This window comes from Trachypithecus francoisi, unplaced genomic scaffold (assembly GCF_009764315.1).
Source record: "Trachypithecus francoisi isolate TF-2019V2 unplaced genomic scaffold, Tfra_2.0 Lachesis_group12, whole genome shotgun sequence".
In the NCBI taxonomy this organism is placed as follows: Eukaryota; Metazoa; Chordata; class Mammalia; order Primates; family Cercopithecidae; genus Trachypithecus; species Trachypithecus francoisi.
Genome location: NW_022681457.1, coordinates 85,061,558 through 85,079,910, shown reverse-complemented (window position 1 = coordinate 85,079,910; position 18,353 = coordinate 85,061,558). Strand labels below are relative to the sequence as shown.

Genomic DNA, 18,353 nt, shown 5'->3' with positions numbered 1-18,353 from the left:
CTGGGACCTCCTTCCTCTAATGGGCCAGAGGTGTGGAGTTTGTGGAACGAATGGTGCCACAGTTTGGAATGAGGGCTGAGGTCACGGTAGCAGATCGCAACCACCACTCTGGGTGCAGGGTCAAAAGGAGTAGGGAAAAGGGATCTGGGCTGCGCTACCAGGCACCACTCACAGGTCGACAGCGTGAAGCAGCACAGACCTGGGCCAGGGGGCCAGGATGCGTAGGGCCATGGATCCGCACCCTGCCCTATTCTGTCCACTCTGCCCACCCCCAGTTCAATCTTTGCACTGCCCACGAGGACCCTGCCTCGCTGCACACCAGCATACCCTTTGAGGACCCTCTCGGCAGCCGCCATCTTGCTTCCAGTGCTTCCGCCGGAAGCCCGTACCGTGCCCCGCCCCATCCGGCACCAGATTAAGGAAAGAAGGGGCCGTCAGGAAACAAGGACATCTCATTTAGATCCGTTAAGGTGACACCAGATCTTAAGGAGCCTGTAAAGAGGGATGAGCATTCTAAGGACTGCCTGGATGGGGCACTAAGCAAGCATCAAGCAAGCTCCAGGAGGGAAAGCAAGCAAGGCTGGAGCCGCAGGGAAAGCAGGCTGCAAAGGGATGTGATCTTGGCCTTTAGGATGTCACTATTGTCACTTTGAGCATCAAAGAAACCACAAGCACTGAGGACTTCAGCACCATTTGCTGTGGTCACAGACCTCTCAAACATTTTCCCCCTGCTAGGGGAACCTTGGTTGCAGTTTGGGCAACTGGATCCGCTGACTCAAATGCAGCACAAACTGACTGCAGGAGATAAGAGGGGACAGGACAAACCCCACCCAACAGAGTTCAGGAATGGAAAGACGGGGCTCAACTAACCAGCTGGTATCTGCAGATCTCACCAACCCCACTCTGCCCCAAATTTTCCTGGGGCCGACCCACGGTCTGCTCTGACCACATATGATCTCTGGTTCCCTGTAAGTTACGTGGGACTAATACAACAATCATAACAGAATGCTCTGGGACAGGATCACATTTAACAGTTCTGTATATCTTGCTAACCTTTGTCAGCTTCAAGTCAAGAAAGAATAAACTATCATTGGAACCAATTCACATCCTAAAGTTACTTCCAGTGAAAACTGGAATTCATAGAGTAAAACTGTGGTCAGAGACAGAGGCAGTTTTATGGAGTTTTTTTCTTTATTGAGAAACGTAAGACTTGGGTACATCAAATAAAACCAGTTTCTGGGGGAAAAAATCAAAACCCACAATAGAAAAAAAAAAAAAAGTTAACACTGTCTGGGCCACAGCAGAACCCAGAGAACGTATTTGTATAATTGAAAAATTCTAGGCGCTTCATAATTGACCTTTTGATACAAAATGACCTATTAAATTTGCAATTTGTAATCGTTGGTGTTGAGGTCCATAGGACAAGCTAGAAGTCTTCAAACCTTGAGCTGAATTCCGTAAGGGGTTATTTGGCTTTTGAATCCTGTAAAGAAAAGCACCAACACAAATAAATGCATAATCAAATAATTTAGATTCATTAACATCTAATGGATAAAGGAAGGTATTCTAGAAGAGAAATTTCTCAACCTCAGCACTATTGACACTTTGGGCATTCTGTTGGTTCTGTCCTCCTGTGTACTGTATGATGTTTAGCAGCATCTCTGGTCTTTACCACTAGACGACAAGGCTCCTGAGGCCCCTGACAAGAGGGTCATGACTATGCCAAGTCAACCCTCCCAACACACCAGCTCACCAGCTCTGGTTCTTACCACATGCTTTTTCCTTAGCTCATTTTACTCTCTTCTTTCCCTATCTGGAGACACCTACCACCATCAACCAGTATTAGTTAACCTTTATTCACTCAAGCCCCTGCAGACAAAGTCCATAGTCCTTATAAGAAGTCACCTGCAACATGCTCCATGTAACTAACTACTTATTGTATTCCCAGAGCTAAGCAGTGAGCATATATACAACCTCAGGTCAAACCACGAAGACAATGCTCATAGGAACAAAAATGAAAAGAGCCACACATACGGTTTTTCCTTGTCTAAGAGGTAGCAGCAGCAACAGCGCCCACCTTCTGGGCAGCTTCTTTCTTGGCATGATGAGCCTGTAGAACTGCTACAGCTTCATCTACCTGCAAGAAATCTTCAGGTGGTCAGTGAATCTAGGAGAGCTACTCCACCCCTCCCTAGTGCCCAGACCTAGTGGTAGACCAAAGCTAACCGTACAGATGATCCCTAGGCTTCTGGTGCTAACTACTTTCCCAAATACCTACAGCAGCCTCCAGTCACAGTCAAGGCATGACGAGAAGGGTCCTGGGGGCAGCAGACCCCACTCTCTGCTGCACCTGGGTGTCCAAGTTTGCCCCCAATCTTCCCAAGCTGAGAGCTGAAGCTGCAGTGTCTGCGACCCAGCTCACCTTGGAGCGGAGAGACTCGGGGGACTCTAACATGTGCAGCAGCTCAGAGTTGTCGATCTCCAGCAGCATTCCCGTGATCTTCCCAGCCAAGTTTGAATGCATTGTTTGGATGAGTGGGAACAAGCGTTCTCCTATGGGGAGGGTAGTTAATAAAAAACCAAATCAAATCCCAGTAAACAATGGACACTGGCGTCCTAGTTGGCACCAGGCTCTGGGCCCCTCTTCTTCTGCAAGGAAGTGGGTCACTCACCCAGCATCTGCTTCTGTTCCTGGGGGGGTGCTGCAGCCAGCATGGAGGCAGTCAGTGGCTCCTGCCCCTGCACATGGACCGCAGGCTGGGGTGCCTGGGAACCAGGAGAGGCAGTGGGTTAGCACCAAGGAAAGGACAACACTTGATGGTGGTTGAGCACCTGTTCAGTATCTGAACATCTGACTATGTGAAAGAGGAGAGGAGGTGGCTGTCCTTGCTCTAAAGGAACTAATTTCAGTCCTTGAAGGATTGAGGGATATTGTGAGGAACAGAGTGGTATGGACATAAACACAACCAATTACAATGAAAATGGAATGCTGGGCCGGGCGCGGTGGCTCAAGCCTGTAATCCCAGCACTTTGGGAGGCCGAGACGGGCGGATCACGAGGTCAGGAGATCGAGACCATCCTGGCTAACACGGTGAAACCCCATCTCTACTAAAAAAATACAAAAAACTAGCCGGGTGCGGTGGTGGGTGCCTGTAGTCCCAGCTACTCGGGAGGCTCAGGCAGGAGAATGGCGTAAACCCGGGAGGCGGAGCTTGTAGTGAGCTGAGATCCAGCCACTGCACTCCAGCCCGGGCAATAGAGCGAGACTCCATCTCAAAAAAAAAAAAAAAAAAAAAAAAGGCGGGCGCGGTGGCTCAAGCCTGTAATCCCAGCACTTTGGGAGGCCGAGGCGGGCGGATCACAAGGTCAGGAGACGGAGACCATCCTGGCTAACATGGTGAAACCCCGTCTCTACTAAAAAATACAAAAAACTAGCCGCGTGAGGTGGCGGGCGCCTGTAGTCCCAGCTACTCGGGAGGCTGAGGCAGGAGAATGGCATGAACCCGGGAGGCGGAGCTTGCAGTGAGCTGAGATCTGGCCAGTGCACTCCAACTTGGGTGACAGAGCGAGACTCCGTCTCAAACAAAAAAAAAAGGAATGCTATCAGAAAGCGAAGTGAAAGGTAAATAATAAAACAAACCTATAGCGCGAGGCAAGTATTTTCTGACATTTCCTTAATGCACCCACAGTTACTCAAGAATGAAAAGCCTTGTCATAAATAAGGGTAAAATGAACACTTGTATATAAGCTTTTCCTGAAAATTACTGTTTTCCTTTAGGGTAAATCTCAGTGCAGACTGGATCAAAGGGTGTAAATATCAACACATTTATAATTACATTCCACATCACCGTAACTGTACCAAATGTTCTTGTATCAAATGCTAAAAACTGTCAACATGCAATGTCAATGCTAGTCAAAGCCTTGCAGAGAAAAGGTATTTTACATAGCATCAAGTTCTAAGAAATCCCCAACTCAGGGAGTATGAGATAGCACAGTTAAAGAGTAATCTACTGGCCGGGCGCGGTGGCTCAAGCCTGTAATCCCAGCACTTTGGGAGGCCGAGACGGGTAGATCACGAGGTCAGGAGATCGAGACCATCCTGGCTAACACGGTGAAACCCCGTCTCTACTGAAAAATACAAAAAACTAGTCAGGCGAGGTGGCGGGCGCCTGTGGTCCCAGCTACTTGGGAGGCTGAGGCAGAAGAATGGCATAAACCCGGGAGGCGGAGCTTGCAGTGAGCTGAGATACGGCCACTGCACTCCAGCCTGGGCAACAGAGCGAGACTCCTTCTCAAAAAAAAAAAAAAAAAAAAAGAGTAATCTACTAAGCAGCTTATGGAACTGAAGGCTTAGGGTGACACCTCCATGGCAAATTGCTATTAAGCTCTGAAATAAACTAGTTGCATCTAGAGCACAGATCTAGAGACTGCAAGTTACAGTTTAGAAAATCTAAGCTCTAGGTTCAACCCCTTCCCCTCCTACACACACTTTACATCTTTGAAGCTGAACATCCGATCTGTAAGTTGAAGTTATTTCCTGCCTTAATGTACCAATCATCTGTGCAGAGCAGCCAAGGATCCAATAGGTCACTGGATGTGGAAGTGACCTGGAGGCTCAAAGAGCTGAGTGAGCACATTATTCCATACAAAGAGAGCAGGAAGCACTGGCTGCCCCCTGTGAGGCATTTCTGAGTGAACTGGCATCAGGTAGAGCACTTTTAAGCCCCTTCTCTCCCACTAGTGAGCCCCTAAAGGGCAGGGACAGTGAATCAGAACATAGCGTCATAACACAGAGCAGGCATTTAATACCTGTTGAAGGAATCAAAGCAAAGCTTCTTTTACATCAAGTGGAAATGGGGGAAATCCTTTTAAGCATTCTGTCTGGTGGACCTCACCTGCAGAGGCTGTATGGCAGGATGAGGGCTGCGGACACTGGAGGCGTATTTGTAGGGGGCAACAGCCCGGGGAGCAGCAGCGGCAACAGCAGCGCGTGGCGCTAAGTTCTGCACAGCTGTGGGAACGCCTTAGGGAAAGAACAAATACAATTAAAGCCCATCAGTCTGGGCAAAGACCCGTCAAATCCCATCTTTCCCCCTTCTGTGTGCATCCAATACCACCTCCAGACTGGCAGCTGTCAGTCAGCCCTTGCTGGGCGGCACCAGCCCCACCAAAGTCCATAGCCAAGCGGTCCGGGCACTCAGACCCTACAACAGACCAGCAAATGCACATCAGTGTTGGCAGCAGATGTCCAACTGGCCACGTCCCACGGAAGGAGAAATTTCAAAGCACGTTTACGCAACACATTGCACAGGGGGCCACTACTACTTTCGAGGATGAGCCAAAGAATAACATACAACTCTTTCCACCATCTTGGAATACAGGACATATTCTGTACGAGCTGTTTCCTCGTATTCCTCACCCCACCCAAAAGAACAGGCTGCCTCTGTAGTCATCCAGCTAGCAAACTTCTACAACTAACTTTTTCACACGAGTCACCGATGAGCAAAGAATGTGAAAAGCAACTGACACACCTAGAACTCATATTTCTCGACTCCTGAAGTGGCCACCTAAGCACACAGCTAAGATTACAGAACCAGGACTCAATAAATTTGAGCCCAACAATCTGACCAACCCAGGGCAGAGCCTAGTCATCCTGACTCCCTCCTCCCCGGGCCACACTTCTAAAGGCCAGTTTGCTCACCGACTCTCTGAGTGGTAGTAGGGAGGCCACGAGAGGCCGGAGCATTACCAGTTGGAGCCAGATGGCGAAGAGTTGGACGAGGCCCAGACTGGCGTATAGCACTTGGCATTCCTTGGAAGCCTGGTGAAGAGAAAAATTGCACATCACTGAGAAGTGATATGGACCAGAACCTAGGCTATGCCTCAAAACGGGAAGCAGAAAAGGCAGGGGAGACCAGGATAGGTGTATCCTAGGCCGTCAAATCACTGTTCCCCACCACCTACCTTGAGGTCTCCCACCTTGCTGCCAGCGTGGATTAGGCCTCATCTGCGCTAACTGGTTAGGTGTATAATATGGAGGCCTTCCCTGAGCCTGTAAGACAGAAGAATACCCAAACACCCTCTTAAGGACTGAACCCACCCTAGAGAAGTACCTCATCTCATCTCATCTCACTAACGAGGACCTAAGCTAATTATTTAAATGTTCTTTCTATTCAAAAGCTGAGGGGTCAGCTAATGGGGACTGTTTTACTCTACCACTGCCACTGTGGGGGTGTGTGTGTGTGTGTGAAACCATGGGTAAGTCCTTCATTTTTACTTGAAGGTTCCATATTCTGACATTCTAGAACTCTAATAACGAAAGATCCCTCTCCCCAACCACTGCAGAATACTGCCAGCAGGCAGGTTCCCAAGAGCTGTGACCAAACAGCACACCCACCTGTGGGACTGCTGGCACGAAGTAGCCACCCGCCGCAGGCTGGAACTGATTTAAGATGGCATTGGCAGGAAGTGCTCTCATTCCAGCCACTCGTTGCATATACTGGTTGGTCAGATGAGCCTTTCTCTCTTCCTTCCTCTGGGCCAGGGCAACATATAGTGGCTTGGAGCCCACAATGCGTCCATTCATCTCAGTGACTGCTTTGGTTGCCTCTTCGGGAGATGAGAAGCAGACGAAGCCAAACCCTTTGCTTCTTCCATCCTCCAGCATTACCTACAAAATGAGACCAGCTACTTAAAAAATAAGGTGTCCCTGGCTGGGTGTGGTGGCTCGTACCTGTAATCCCAGCACTTTGGAAGGCTGAGGTGGGAGGGCTGCTTGAGCTCAGGAGGTTGAGACCAGCTTGAGCAATGTAGTGAGACCTCATCTCAAAAAAGAAAAGGTCCAGGTGCAGTGGCTCATGCCTGTAATCCCAGCACTTTGGGAGGCCAGGGTGGGTGGATCACGAAGTCAGGAGTTCAAGACCAGCCTGAACAACATGGTGAAACCCCGTCTCTACTGAAAATACAAAAATTAGCCAGGCATGGTGGCACACACCTGTAATCCCAGCTACTCAGGAGGCTGAGGCAGGAGAACTGCTTGAACCCGGGAGGCAGAGGTTGCAGTGAGCCGAGATCGCGCCACTGCACTACAGCCTGGGCGACAGAGCGAGACTCCATCTCAAAAACAAAACAAAAAACCCAACCAAACAAACAAACAAACAAAAAAAACAAAACAAACCCACAAATAAGAAAAAAAAGATGTCCCTGGGTGGGAAGGGAACTATTCAGAAGAACCAGAAAGCCTGGGTTATGCTGCAGCCACTGAGTCTAGGTCAGGGATTCAAAACTAGCATAGGATTTACCCCAGACCAACTAAGTCACAACCTCTAAGGTATCTAGGCATTTTCTTTAAGTCCCCAGGTGATGCTAAAGTTCCGAAACACTATGATATGGCTAATGGTAAAACCAGGAACTCAAAGATGTTTCCTGATACCTGGTGGATAGCTACCCCTGGGTAACCACAAAACATCTTGAGGGTAGTGTTGAGCAATTTATTTTCCAATCTCATCTGCTCCAAGACCTCGGTGGACAAAACTCTAACAAGTTCTTAGCAACATCAGGATAACACTTTAGGAATACCACATGTGAACAGGAGTCACAAAATGTTCAGGTAATCAATGACTACCACCATTAATTCAACGAGATGGCCAGCTTAGAGATAGGTGCCTAGATCCTAGTCTTACTTGCCCTCCTGAGGCTCAATTTCCATGAAATACGCCAAACAGCTGCAAAACCACAGGTCTACTGGTTCAGGCAGTCTTTTTCCACATTAAGTTCATCATTCACAAATTGCATTTTTCCTTATTTGAAAAGGTTATTCACAGTCTTCTCTGGTGTGACTATCATTGTTTTATGTCTTAGTTAAAGGCCCAGAGAGCCTCCTGAAGTGGAGAACAGGGAAGTAAAGATGTGCATCACTCCGTAACTCTCTACCAATTAGGTAGGCCAGTAGGTATGTGAAAAAAAAAATGCCACACCATCATCTTGAAAATGGTGACAATTCAAGGTATGGCTCTTTTGCTCTCTTAACAAATTGCAACTTGACTACTAGGCAGATAAGCAAGGAGAGAAGATCATTCTTTATACTGATGGGGTCCAGTCAAGAGGGTCATAGCAAAAAGGAAAGGGTAAGAACTGGGCAAACCCACAATTGGCCTCTGGCCAACTCCCTACTACAACTAGTAACATTGCTTTCCACATTCCCAGGTTGGGAGCAAATTCCACTAAGAGCCAGGACAGGGCCACTATGCCTTTACAACAGCCCACATGGCTTCCCTTCTCATCAACTAAAGGATTTTGTGGCATCTGGTACACCTCTTTTTAGCAAGACCAGAGTCTGCATCAGGCCATAACCCAAAATGTTCAGATGCCACCAGTTTCCATCCTGCTCCCAAAGTGCTAAGGACAAGCAGTACACCATCCCCATGTAATCAGCAATCTCTTGTTCAAGGACTAAAATTCCTTATCTTTAAAATGAAGTTCCTACTTATCCTGCTAACTTAGTTGACATGATTATCAAAGAAAATCAAGCAAATAATGCACACTACGAAACATGGAAAAACCTTCTGCTCCCCTTTCCTCTCTAAGACCAGGGTAGAAGTTCCCAAGCCCACTTCCAAAATCTTCAAAATACCTTCATTCTCGAGGAGAAAATGTGGCAGAGCTGTAGAGACAGGTCCCAAGACAAATGGAAAGCAACCTGTCTGGATTTCCTCTGCTCATTCTGTAGCACCATCTGTCCCCACACCGGCACGAGGCAGCAAGGAATGGGAAAGATTCAGGTGCTCTGGGTTGGCTGGGAGGGGCTGGGCCAAATTCCTCTCCAGACTCCAATGCTTGGGAAACAGCGTAATGTTAACCTAATGAAACGCCATTCTCCAAAATGCATCCAGAAGTTTTGCTGGAAAAACATAGTAGCTACTTTCAGAAATGAACATAATTTAAATGCTATTCCTTCAATGGAAAAAATGCCAGTAAACCTATAATGGAATAGTACTGCTTTCAATCTCCAAATCTCAGTATTATAATACCTTAGCACTGGTAATTGATCCAAAAGGAGAAAATTCTTTCCTTAATTTCTCATCATCAATAGTGTCATCCAAGTTCTTAATGTAGAGATTCACCCCCTGAAGGAAAAAGATCACTGTTAATTGCATTTCTATACCATAAATATTCCCTAAGAAAGTGGTTCCCAAAGAGTAGCTCCCAGACCAGGAGCACCAGCATCTTTGGGAACTTGTTAGAAATGAAATTCTCGGCTGGGCACAGTGGCTCATGCCTATAATCTCAGCACTTTGGGGAGGCTGAGGTGGGTCAGTCACGGAGTCAGGAGATCAAGACCATCCTTGCTAAAAGGGTGAAACCCTGTTCTCTACTAAAAATACAAAAATTAGCCAGATGTGGTGGTGGGCGCCTGTAGTCCCAGCTACTCAGGAGGCTAAGGCAGGAGAATGGAGTGAACTTGGGAGGCGGAGCTTGCAGGGAGCAGAGATCACGCCACTGCACTCCAAGCCTGGGCAACAGAGCGAGACTCCATCTCAAGAGAAGGAAAAAAAAGAAAAAAGAAATTTTCAGGCCAGACCCCAAACCCAGTGAATCAGAAAAACTCTGGGGCTGGAGCCCAGCTATCTGTTTTAACAAGCTCTGCTGGTGATTCTGATGCAAGCTCAAAGTTGTGAAACTACTGCCCTGAAACTGACAAGGATCATCAGTGCAGTCACCTTTTGTCACCTCTCCCCACAGCTGCTCTGGTGACCACTCACCCCACCCAGCAGGGATCTTCTTGAAGCCATGCCAAACAAAGGAGGCTCATTTAAGTAAAAGGAATCTACATGGCTAGCAACAGGCTGAGGCTTCCAGGATAGAGAGCTTCTTGATGAATAAACTCATTTCTCTTGTTTCTGGTTCTAAAATAATCACTGTCACACATGTAGTAGGTATATATCCTTTTAAACCTGATCTTCTTGGGGGAAATGGGAAGAACAGACTCCAAGTCCCCAAAAAGAAAGCCTGCTAAACATAAGGGTGTTCTGCAAATATTTCACAGCAAATCCCATTGCTAGGCTGGGCCAAGACCACCTTACCTGATATCGACTAATTCTCTCCTGTTTCAGCTGCTCAAATTTCCGTTTTAACTCTGCCTGCCGTTCTACTTTCTTTTGTGCACGGCCTACAAATATGATTTTACCACTTATTTCTTTTCCATTCATCTCTTCCACAGCCTAGAGAGGAAAAATGTCTTTAAAATAAAGTTGCAGTGATGGGGTCTTATGCCGGAGGTCTAAGTCCCAACAAGTATTCTTTCTACTATAGGACTAAATCTAAATTCATTCCACCTCTGAAGTCTGTCACACAAATCCAAACTTCCTCCTCTGTAAAATGAGGTTAATATTTAAATAGGTTATTGATCCAAATAATATAGAAATAGCACAGGTGTATAAACACAAGTGTGCTGACATGAGCCCAGGGCGATATAATCTTCTGGCTGCCAGTAAATTCTGCAGGTGCTTTTGTGAGTATTTAAGTGATAAATGTTGAGGGTCTGGCACAATGCTTTGCCCACAAGTAGCTGCTGTGCTGTTATGAAATCAGCACTCACTGGGCTTTAGTTCTCTCACCTTTGCAGGGGAACAAACATCTGTCCTATTCTTTCAACAACTGACAGCTGAGGTGACAGGTATGTGCCAAGTGCTTTGTGAACACCTACATGATGTTAACATGTGGAACCCAGGAAGATGATCCCAGAGTATAGCAATGGTATATCTACTACTAGATACTCAGACCATCCCAGCTCTAGCTAGGTGCTAGCAAAACTCTGCCCATACTCTGGGGCCACCTCCCACAAGTTTTTCCCAACCTTTGTGGTACACTCACCTTATTGGCATCCTCGTGTTTTTCGTAACTCACAAAGCCAAAGCCTTTGGATTTCCCACTGGGATCTCTCATCACCTTGACACTTAGGGTCTTACCTATTACCAAAGGACATAACTATTAGTAACACCATTTCGAGCACAGCTCAAGGAGAGAAGGCTTCCCTCTGGAAATTCACTTGAAGCAAATCTCTGGAGCAGCGCCCTCATCTCTTAAGAAAGAAGAGATGGGTCTGGTGGACTGTGAAAGGGGACAAGGACCTTCAACTTACCAAACTGACTGAATAGCTCTTTCAGACTCTCATCATCCACCTCTTCCCCAAAGTTTTTTATATAAACATTGGTGAATTCCTTGGCTTTGGCTCCCAGCTCAGCTTCCCGCTCTTTGCGAGACTTGAATCTGCCCACAAATCTAAAAAGAAACCATGAAAAAAGTAATCACCCAGAGGAATAAAACATGATGTCCAGGGACCCAAAGGAATACAAGTTAAAGGCTGGCAGGAGAAGTTAAAACATGAGATCCCCATCCACCACCGAGGAGGCTCAGAGATACCCAAGTCCCCAGCAGAAAGAGAAAAAGGCAGGACTATCCTGTAAGGGCCAGCCCCAGGGCTCCTGGCTTAGACCAGGGCTACTCCTACCACATCACACTGCCTTCATGAAGAAACCTGATGGCCATGTTTTTAAAACGTTCATTTCTGTGCAACTATGTAAATGCATAGAAAAGGTCTGGAAGGATACAAACCAAACTGTTAACAGTGGTTAATCCTAGGTATGAGATTGTCGGAGCGAAGGGGCACCCTTTCCTTTTTAAATTTATTTTGGTACTCTTATACTTAGAAGAAAATGTATCCATACACTGACATTTTTATATTTCTTTTTAGTGATATCTGTACATCAATCAACCACTGGACACACAGACATTATAAACATAACCCATCCTCTGGTATGTTGAATGACACAAAGGACAAAAATTATTTTGGCTTGTAATAGCCAAGACTTATTGTCCCTTCTTCTCCCCACATGGCTTTGCTAAGTTCCCCCTCTGCATTCTACAGTAACAACCACACCAAAGCAACAGGTCTGTTACGAAGTTTTTCTGCAAAAGGATGGGATTTTTCATTGTCACCAAGTATTACTGTGGAGCCAGCCTTGCATTAGGTCACTGAATCATAAGTCAGAAAACGGAGAACCGCGGGGACAATTTGGCATCAACCACTAGCGAGGGACCCATGGACAGACCTGAGTCACAGGAAAGCCAAGGTCACACTGCTAGTGTATAGCTCCTGGTCAGTCCAGGGCCCTCTCCACTCTGCCACTGGCCAAGACCCCGACTCAGAGTGAGCTTAGAGCTGCATTCCAGCCAGCCCCAGTTGTTGATGCTCACAAAACCCACAGACAGATGCCTTTAAGGGAGAGGCGGCAGGCAGGCCATGGCTTGGGCAGGAAGCCCACCTCGGCGAGTCAAAAGGGCTGCCACGGCTCAGGCAGGGAGACTCACCAGCCCTGGAGTGGAGAGGTAGGAGCAGGCCACACTTGGGCCGAGAACCAGTAGCCGCCTTGTGTGTGCCAGTTAATACCGAGGTGGGGCCACGGCTGGCTCATGCGATGGTTGTTGCTCCGGACTGGGACACTCACACTTTGCGGTCATTGAGGAGCATGCCATTCATCTTCTCGATGGCCTTGTCGGCAGCCTCTTGGGTCTCGAAGTGGACAAATGCATAACCCTTAGAGCCGTTCTCATCACACACCACCTGTCAAAGACAAGGTGGACCACTTTAGCACCACTGGCCAGCTCCTGAGACATGAGAACCTCAGGGTATCTTGTGCCTGAGAGGCTTTAGCCCATCCATGGCCAAAGGTGGCCAAGTACACCAGTACAATTTTTCTCACACCTAGCACAGCACCAGGTACCTAGTAAGTGTTCCATTTACAAAGGTAGCCACTACTAGGCTGTTTCTATTCCAAATGTTTTCTTTTTATAAAAAACAAAACAAAACAAAACAAAGAAAACACTTAAAATCGGGTGCTGTGGCTCATGCCTGTAATTCCAATGCTTTGGGAGGTCAAAGCAGGAGGATCATTGGAGCCAGGAGCTGGAGACCAGCCTATGCAATGGAGAGACCCTGTCTCTACAAAAAATAAAAAAATTAACTGAATGTGGCAGTACATGCCTGTAGTCCCAGCTACTTGGGAGGCTGAGGTGGGAGGATGGCTTGTGCCCAGGAGGTCGAAGCTACAATGAGCTATTACTACACCACTGCACTCCACCCTGGGTGACAGACAGAGCAAGACCCTGTCTCTTTAAAAACACAACAACAACAACAAATTTTAAGAGCTCTGGGTGCAAACCACAGTGTTGCAGAAGACAAAACATTTTCCAAGGCCACAACAGATTTTCAGTGCAGTATGGTGTTAAACACCTACACCACCACTGTTTAAGTTTTAAAGTGCTCAGCATAAAACAGATACGTAGAGGGAACAGAGTGAATTTATGCTTCTAACGTGATTAAGTTTCCTGAAGACTAGAGATACTTCTCTGGTCCTCTCCTTTCCCCCATCCCAAAAGAAAAACCTGGGGCTTTCCAAAACTAAAGAACAGGAAAGATATTTCAGGCTGAGGAAAGAACAAGGGTATGAAAACGTGTGCTGGTTACGCTGGGTGTGGCCCTGAGATTACCCATGGGAACTTTTAGAATTCCATGTCCAGCATTTTGAAAATTCCTGTATCCTGATGCCAAGGTAGTTTTCCATTTGGTATTTATCTTGTTTTTGAGAATCAATTATTCTGCTAAAATCATTTAATCAATGTTTACCTTGCAGGACAGAATGTTTCCAAAAGCAGAAAAAGTATCATAAAGTGCCTTGTTATCTATAGATTTGTCCAGGTTCTTGATGAAGACATTTCCCACACCAGATTTTCTCAAAGAGGGATCCCTCTGAGACCACATGATGCGGATTGGCTTTCCCTTAATCACATCAAAGTTCATGGTGTCCAAAGCCCGCTCAGCTGTAAGAGAGAAACACATTTCAATAAGGAGAGAACACGTCAGCTCCCACAGGCCAACATCCTAAGAACAGATTACTCCAGGACTTTTCAAGGTAATCACTCTTGATAAAAGGCAATAAAAGGGCATCAGATTCCTCCAGCCTGCACTGTTAGTAAGGGTAGAATAAGTTCCAGGTAATGACTCTACTTCATGACAGAAGTCTAAACGCCCTTCTGGGTCTGTGCCCTTGTTGGATAAAGGGGCCAAAAGTAAAGATAATCTAAATGGCCTTAATGACACCAAGATCCAACGATAATACCTCACATTTGACTAAGCTTTACCATTTGGAAGAGACTTTGCAGACTACCACCCACCATGACTCAGGTGGGACAGCTGAAATTATACATTTTACAAAATGAACAAACTTATGTTTAGGGTGACTAAGCTGTGCAGCTAGCTAGTGATTAGGAAACTAATACTAGATTATCTGATTTATTTTTCAGTGAGGTATTGCATCAAAGTTATCAAGTCATTTAGTCTGCAATCCATCTACGGAGACAAGCGACTAAACCTATGAGCAAATGATCTGAAAAAAAAAAAAAAGGTGCTATCCCTCTATTCAGAATTCAGTCCAATTTCTTTTATTTTCAGTTTCTGAGAACAGAAATTTATTTAAACAAAAAAGCATCAATCACCAAAATGGATACAACTGATCACACATGGAAAAGTTCTCTGTACTATCACAACAAGGATTAAATCACCATACCTTCTGCCTAAGCAGACAGCACGCACATGGTAGGTCCTGCACCTACCTTTTGAAGCCTTAATCGAAGTTCTGTAGAATTCTAGGACTTCAGCTACCCTGGGTGCCCAACCAACTTCCCCATCCAGCGCCTTGGAAAGCTTCTGTAGCTTCCCAACTAAGTCCATATGTGCACCAGAGACAATTTAAAGAACCAAAAGCTGGGCCGGGCACCGTGGCTCACTCCTGTAATCCCAGCACTTTGGGAGGCTGAAACAGGTGGATCACCTAAGGTCAGGAGTTCGAGATCAGCCTGACCAACATGGTGAAACCCCATCTCTACTAAAAATACAAAATTGGCTGGGTGTGTGGTGGGCGCCTGTAATCCCAGCTACTCAGGAGGCTGAGGCAGGAAAATCTTTTGAACCCAGGAGTCAGAGGTTGCAGTGAGCTGAGATCGCACCATTGCACTCCAGCCTGGGCAACAAGAGCGAAAACAAACAACAACAAAAAGAACCAGAAGCTAAAATATACCACCACCTGCCAGCCAAAACACTTCTCATCACTAACCACAACAAGGATGCCCAGATCTGGTGGCCACTTTTCCTTAAGGCTGTGACCGCATCTCCTATCGGTGACATCACCCAGAACCTCCTCCATGAGGGGATTTAGACAGGGTCAGAGCAGTGGAATCTGCTCCTTGCCTCAAGGCAACATCTCACTTAAGGGGGGGACAAAATTCCTCAACTCTGACGCTCCACAAGGTACTGTTTCTTTAACCAGGAGAATTTATTTTCACTCATTATTTCCAACAAACTTCCCCATCCCCTTCAGAAGGTGGGCTCATCTGTATGGGGGGCAGTTGGGAAAAGGGGAGATGACAAGACAGATCCAAGTCAGGAACAGTCCAGGAAAGGAGGAGTTTGCTTGTGATGGCTATCAGAGATAGATAGCTGGGATCGCAAACTATTTCATTAATTAGCAGTAAAGGAGCCCATTTCAACACAGCTCCTCGTCTATTTCCAGACAGCACTGCACAAGGCAAGCCGGCTTAGTCTGACAAATCTGGCTGCACTTATTTATAGCAGAGAGAAGTCCTGCAGAAGTATGTGTTGGCAGACACACTGACCAATGGCTTCTGCTATCTCTAAGTGATATGACTTTTGTTCAAAAGTCAAGAAGGCAGACAACACCTAATGTGGTACATTATCCCCTAAAAAGACCACACTCAGCTATTTTCTTTGCGCTTCTATGGCCATAGACAGAACTCAGCTTGGAGCATACTGGATTGACGGTAGCAATACCTAGTCCCTCTTAACATGTCCAATTCTCTGGTCTCAGCTGCAACCTGGGCAAGTAGTAACTCTGGGCCTCAGACAGAAAACAAAGTGGGGACCTCAAAACTAGCGACCTGGAGATCCTTTGCCATAGAATGGCTTGTTTCTCCCAGTAATGATCTCTGCAGTTGTTCCCTTCTAATCTGGAGTCACGTGCAGCCTCTGATCAGATTTCCTTTGGCCTCACTCCTGCCACGCCTGCAACATACCTCTCTCCATGCTAAGGCCACAATCTGAGGTGGCAGAGCACTGTGCTGGGAGTCTCAACTTGGTTTCCAACTTTTTGCATTCCTTTTCCTTCTCAGGAGTCCCATTTTCTTCAGATTAGATGAAGTAAAAGGGCTCTGACGAGTGCAAACCACTGTTACAGCTGAGGTGACAAATGCCACCAGATTTTCAAGTGACGCTTCCCCAAACTACCTCCACAACACTCTCTACGGCACAGAGCCTGGTTACCATTTGTCCAGCGCAAAGCACTTCTCCACTCCAGTGGCAAACACACAGACCAAGGAGCTGGCCTGGCACACGCAGCTCCTGTGGCACTAACCTAAATCTCTGCTAGTCTAACGCCCAGAAACCTTCCCCCTGCTTCCTGCCTGCCCTGACCCATCCTTTATCAGCACAATATCAGGTAGTCAAGGTTAGTAAAGGTGGCAGAGCGGGCAGGAGCTCTACAATGTAGAACTTTTGCGGGGAATTGTGTTTCAAACGTCCCGCCTTTTTGGCCAGTCTGTGAAGGGCACAAGCTAAGGGTCTGTAACAGCCCAGCCCCACTGACAAGGACCACACACAGTGGAATGCCAGTGGCTTCACTCTAATCCTGTTTTACAGTTTCCTTGGTTTCCAACCCCACTACCAGCAACACCAGTAAGTAGCCCAAGGTCACCCAGTTAGCAAGTGGTAGAAACAAGATTGAAACTCGAGTCATCTGATGCCAGGTCCGCGTTCTCAATCTCTGCACCCTGCTCCAAGCTTCGGTGGCAACATGCTGTCGTGATGCTGCCCTCCTTGGCAGGAGGGCCCTGCCAGAAGACGACTCCCGGGGTCCGCCGGGCTCCCACGCACGTGTGGGCACAGCTTCTACTCACCGTCGGCCGGCTGCTGGAAGTTGACGTAGGCATAGCCCAGGGAGCGGCGGGTGATCATATCGCGGCAGACCCGGATGGACAGCACAGGCCCCGCGGGGCTGAACTTTTCGTACAGCATGGCCTCGGTGACGTCCGAGTGCAGGTCGCCCACGTACAGGGAGGCCATGGGGTAGCTGCTGGCCGCAGCGTTCATCTCCCCGCCCCCCACCACCCCGAGCCCCGCCAGGAGGACTTCTTATCGGGCCCGCCGCAGGACAAAAGGGGCGCCCTCGGAGCCCGGGCCCGCGCCGCGGCTCACAGGTGGCACCGGGGCGGCGAGGACGAACTGGAGTCGGCGGGCTCGGAGACGGGACGGAAACGGGAGGCGGGGGCCGGCTCCCACGGCTGCGGCACCGCAGACAAAAGGCTCTCCGCACAATACGGCCCTCCCCACGACTTTGCACTTCTCCGCGGTCCTGGTGCGAAGCTCCAAATTTCAAAAAACCAAAGTAGGCAAAAAATTAAACGGGGAATCCCCCTCCGAAAGGTAAAAATCCTTTTAAGAGGCGACCGGACGCTACCCACGGCGGCCCCGGGGACACGCGTTTCTCTATAAATATAGGCCTCGGGCTCCGGCGGTTTAAGATTACAACCGCCGGGGCAGAGGGAAACCAAATCTTTGTGGGCGCCGACTCGGCGAGCCCCGGGCGGGCGGCGAAGGGCAGCGCGGACACGTGGTGCGCCGGGGCCACCGCGGGGCTCGGGGCCCGAGCGTGGGGAGGGCGCGGCGGGCCGAGCGGGCGGCTCACCCCCGGACCGATGGACGGAGACCGACGGACGCCAAGCGCGGCGGCGGCGGCGGCGGGCGCGGGGCAGGCCGGAAGCGTGCGAAAGTGACTTCCCCGCGGGTTCTCCGAGGAGGATTCGCTTTTTCTTTTCCTTTTTTTTTTTTCAGGATTTTGAAGCGTTTTCGGATTTTTTTTTATCTTTTTCTCTTTTTTTCCTCAGGCTGCGAAGCCCGAAAGCGACGCAGGCAGCAGCGACCCGGGGCGGAGAGAGGCGGCCGAGGGAGCCACCGCTCCATTTATACCCGCCCGCCCCGGGCGCTGCTGGTCGAAGGGCGCCTCGCGACCTGGGCGCAGTCGTGCCCGCCCACTCGGCCCGGGGGCCCGAGGCGGGGCGGCCACGCGAGAGCGACCCTGCGCGGCCGCGCGGCGCCACAGCGACCCCTGGCGCGCGGAGGACCGCCCAAGCTCGCGGTTGCAGGAGACCCCCAGGGCCCCTTTCTATAACAAATAAATCTTAACACCCTGCCACCCATCACCCGGGAATGGAGAAGCCATTTAACC

The 18,353-nt window shown here is 48.4% G+C and overlaps 1 protein-coding gene and 1 non-coding gene across 7 annotated transcripts; both read right to left on the bottom strand.

Moving 5' to 3' along the window:
• Positions 1 to 1,171: 1,171 nt before the first annotated feature.
• PABPC4 (poly(A) binding protein cytoplasmic 4) lies at positions 1,172 to 18,133 on the bottom strand. Of its 6 annotated transcripts, none has more exons than XM_033227012.1 (16): positions 17,026 to 18,133; positions 13,685 to 13,878; positions 12,507 to 12,622; positions 11,141 to 11,280; positions 10,873 to 10,967; positions 10,083 to 10,220; positions 9,030 to 9,125; positions 6,398 to 6,670; positions 5,965 to 6,052; positions 5,702 to 5,821; positions 5,118 to 5,204; positions 4,896 to 5,023; positions 2,673 to 2,766; positions 2,423 to 2,553; positions 2,078 to 2,137; positions 1,172 to 1,483 (listed from the first exon to the last, which is right to left on the bottom strand). In XM_033227012.1, the coding sequence occupies exons 1-16, from the start codon at positions 17,216 to 17,218 to the stop codon at positions 1,466 to 1,468; spliced, it is 1,971 nt and encodes a 656-aa protein (XP_033082903.1). In that variant the 5' UTR covers positions 17,219 to 18,133; the 3' UTR covers positions 1,172 to 1,465. The 6 variants fall into 6 exon arrangements, with proteins under 6 accessions (XP_033082903.1, XP_033082902.1, XP_033082904.1 ...); XM_033227011.1 differs by having other exon boundaries at positions 1,173 to 1,483; positions 2,035 to 2,137; XM_033227013.1 differs by having other exon boundaries at positions 1,173 to 1,483; positions 2,035 to 2,137; positions 5,750 to 5,821; positions 17,026 to 18,063.
• On the bottom strand, positions 8,650 to 8,784 carry LOC117094073. Its single transcript, XR_004441400.1, has one exon. It is a non-coding gene; the product is annotated as a small nucleolar RNA SNORA55 (small nucleolar RNA).
• Positions 18,134 to 18,353: the final 220 nt, after the last annotated feature.

Excerpts from the sequence above, each read along its gene's own strand:
- PABPC4 (XM_033227011.1), bottom strand. The coding sequence starts at position 17,218 with ATGAACGCTGCGGCCAGCAGCTACCCCATGGCCTCCCTGTACGTGGGC. Across the intron at positions 9,126-10,082 it reads AGAGAATTAGTCGATATCAG|GGGGTGAATCTCTACATTAA; the intron begins GTAAGGTGGTCT and ends TTTTTCCTTCAG. Across the intron at positions 5,205-5,701 it reads TACTACCACTCAGAGAGTCG|GGTCTGAGTGCCCGGACCGC; the intron begins GTGAGCAAACTG and ends GGTCTGTTGTAG.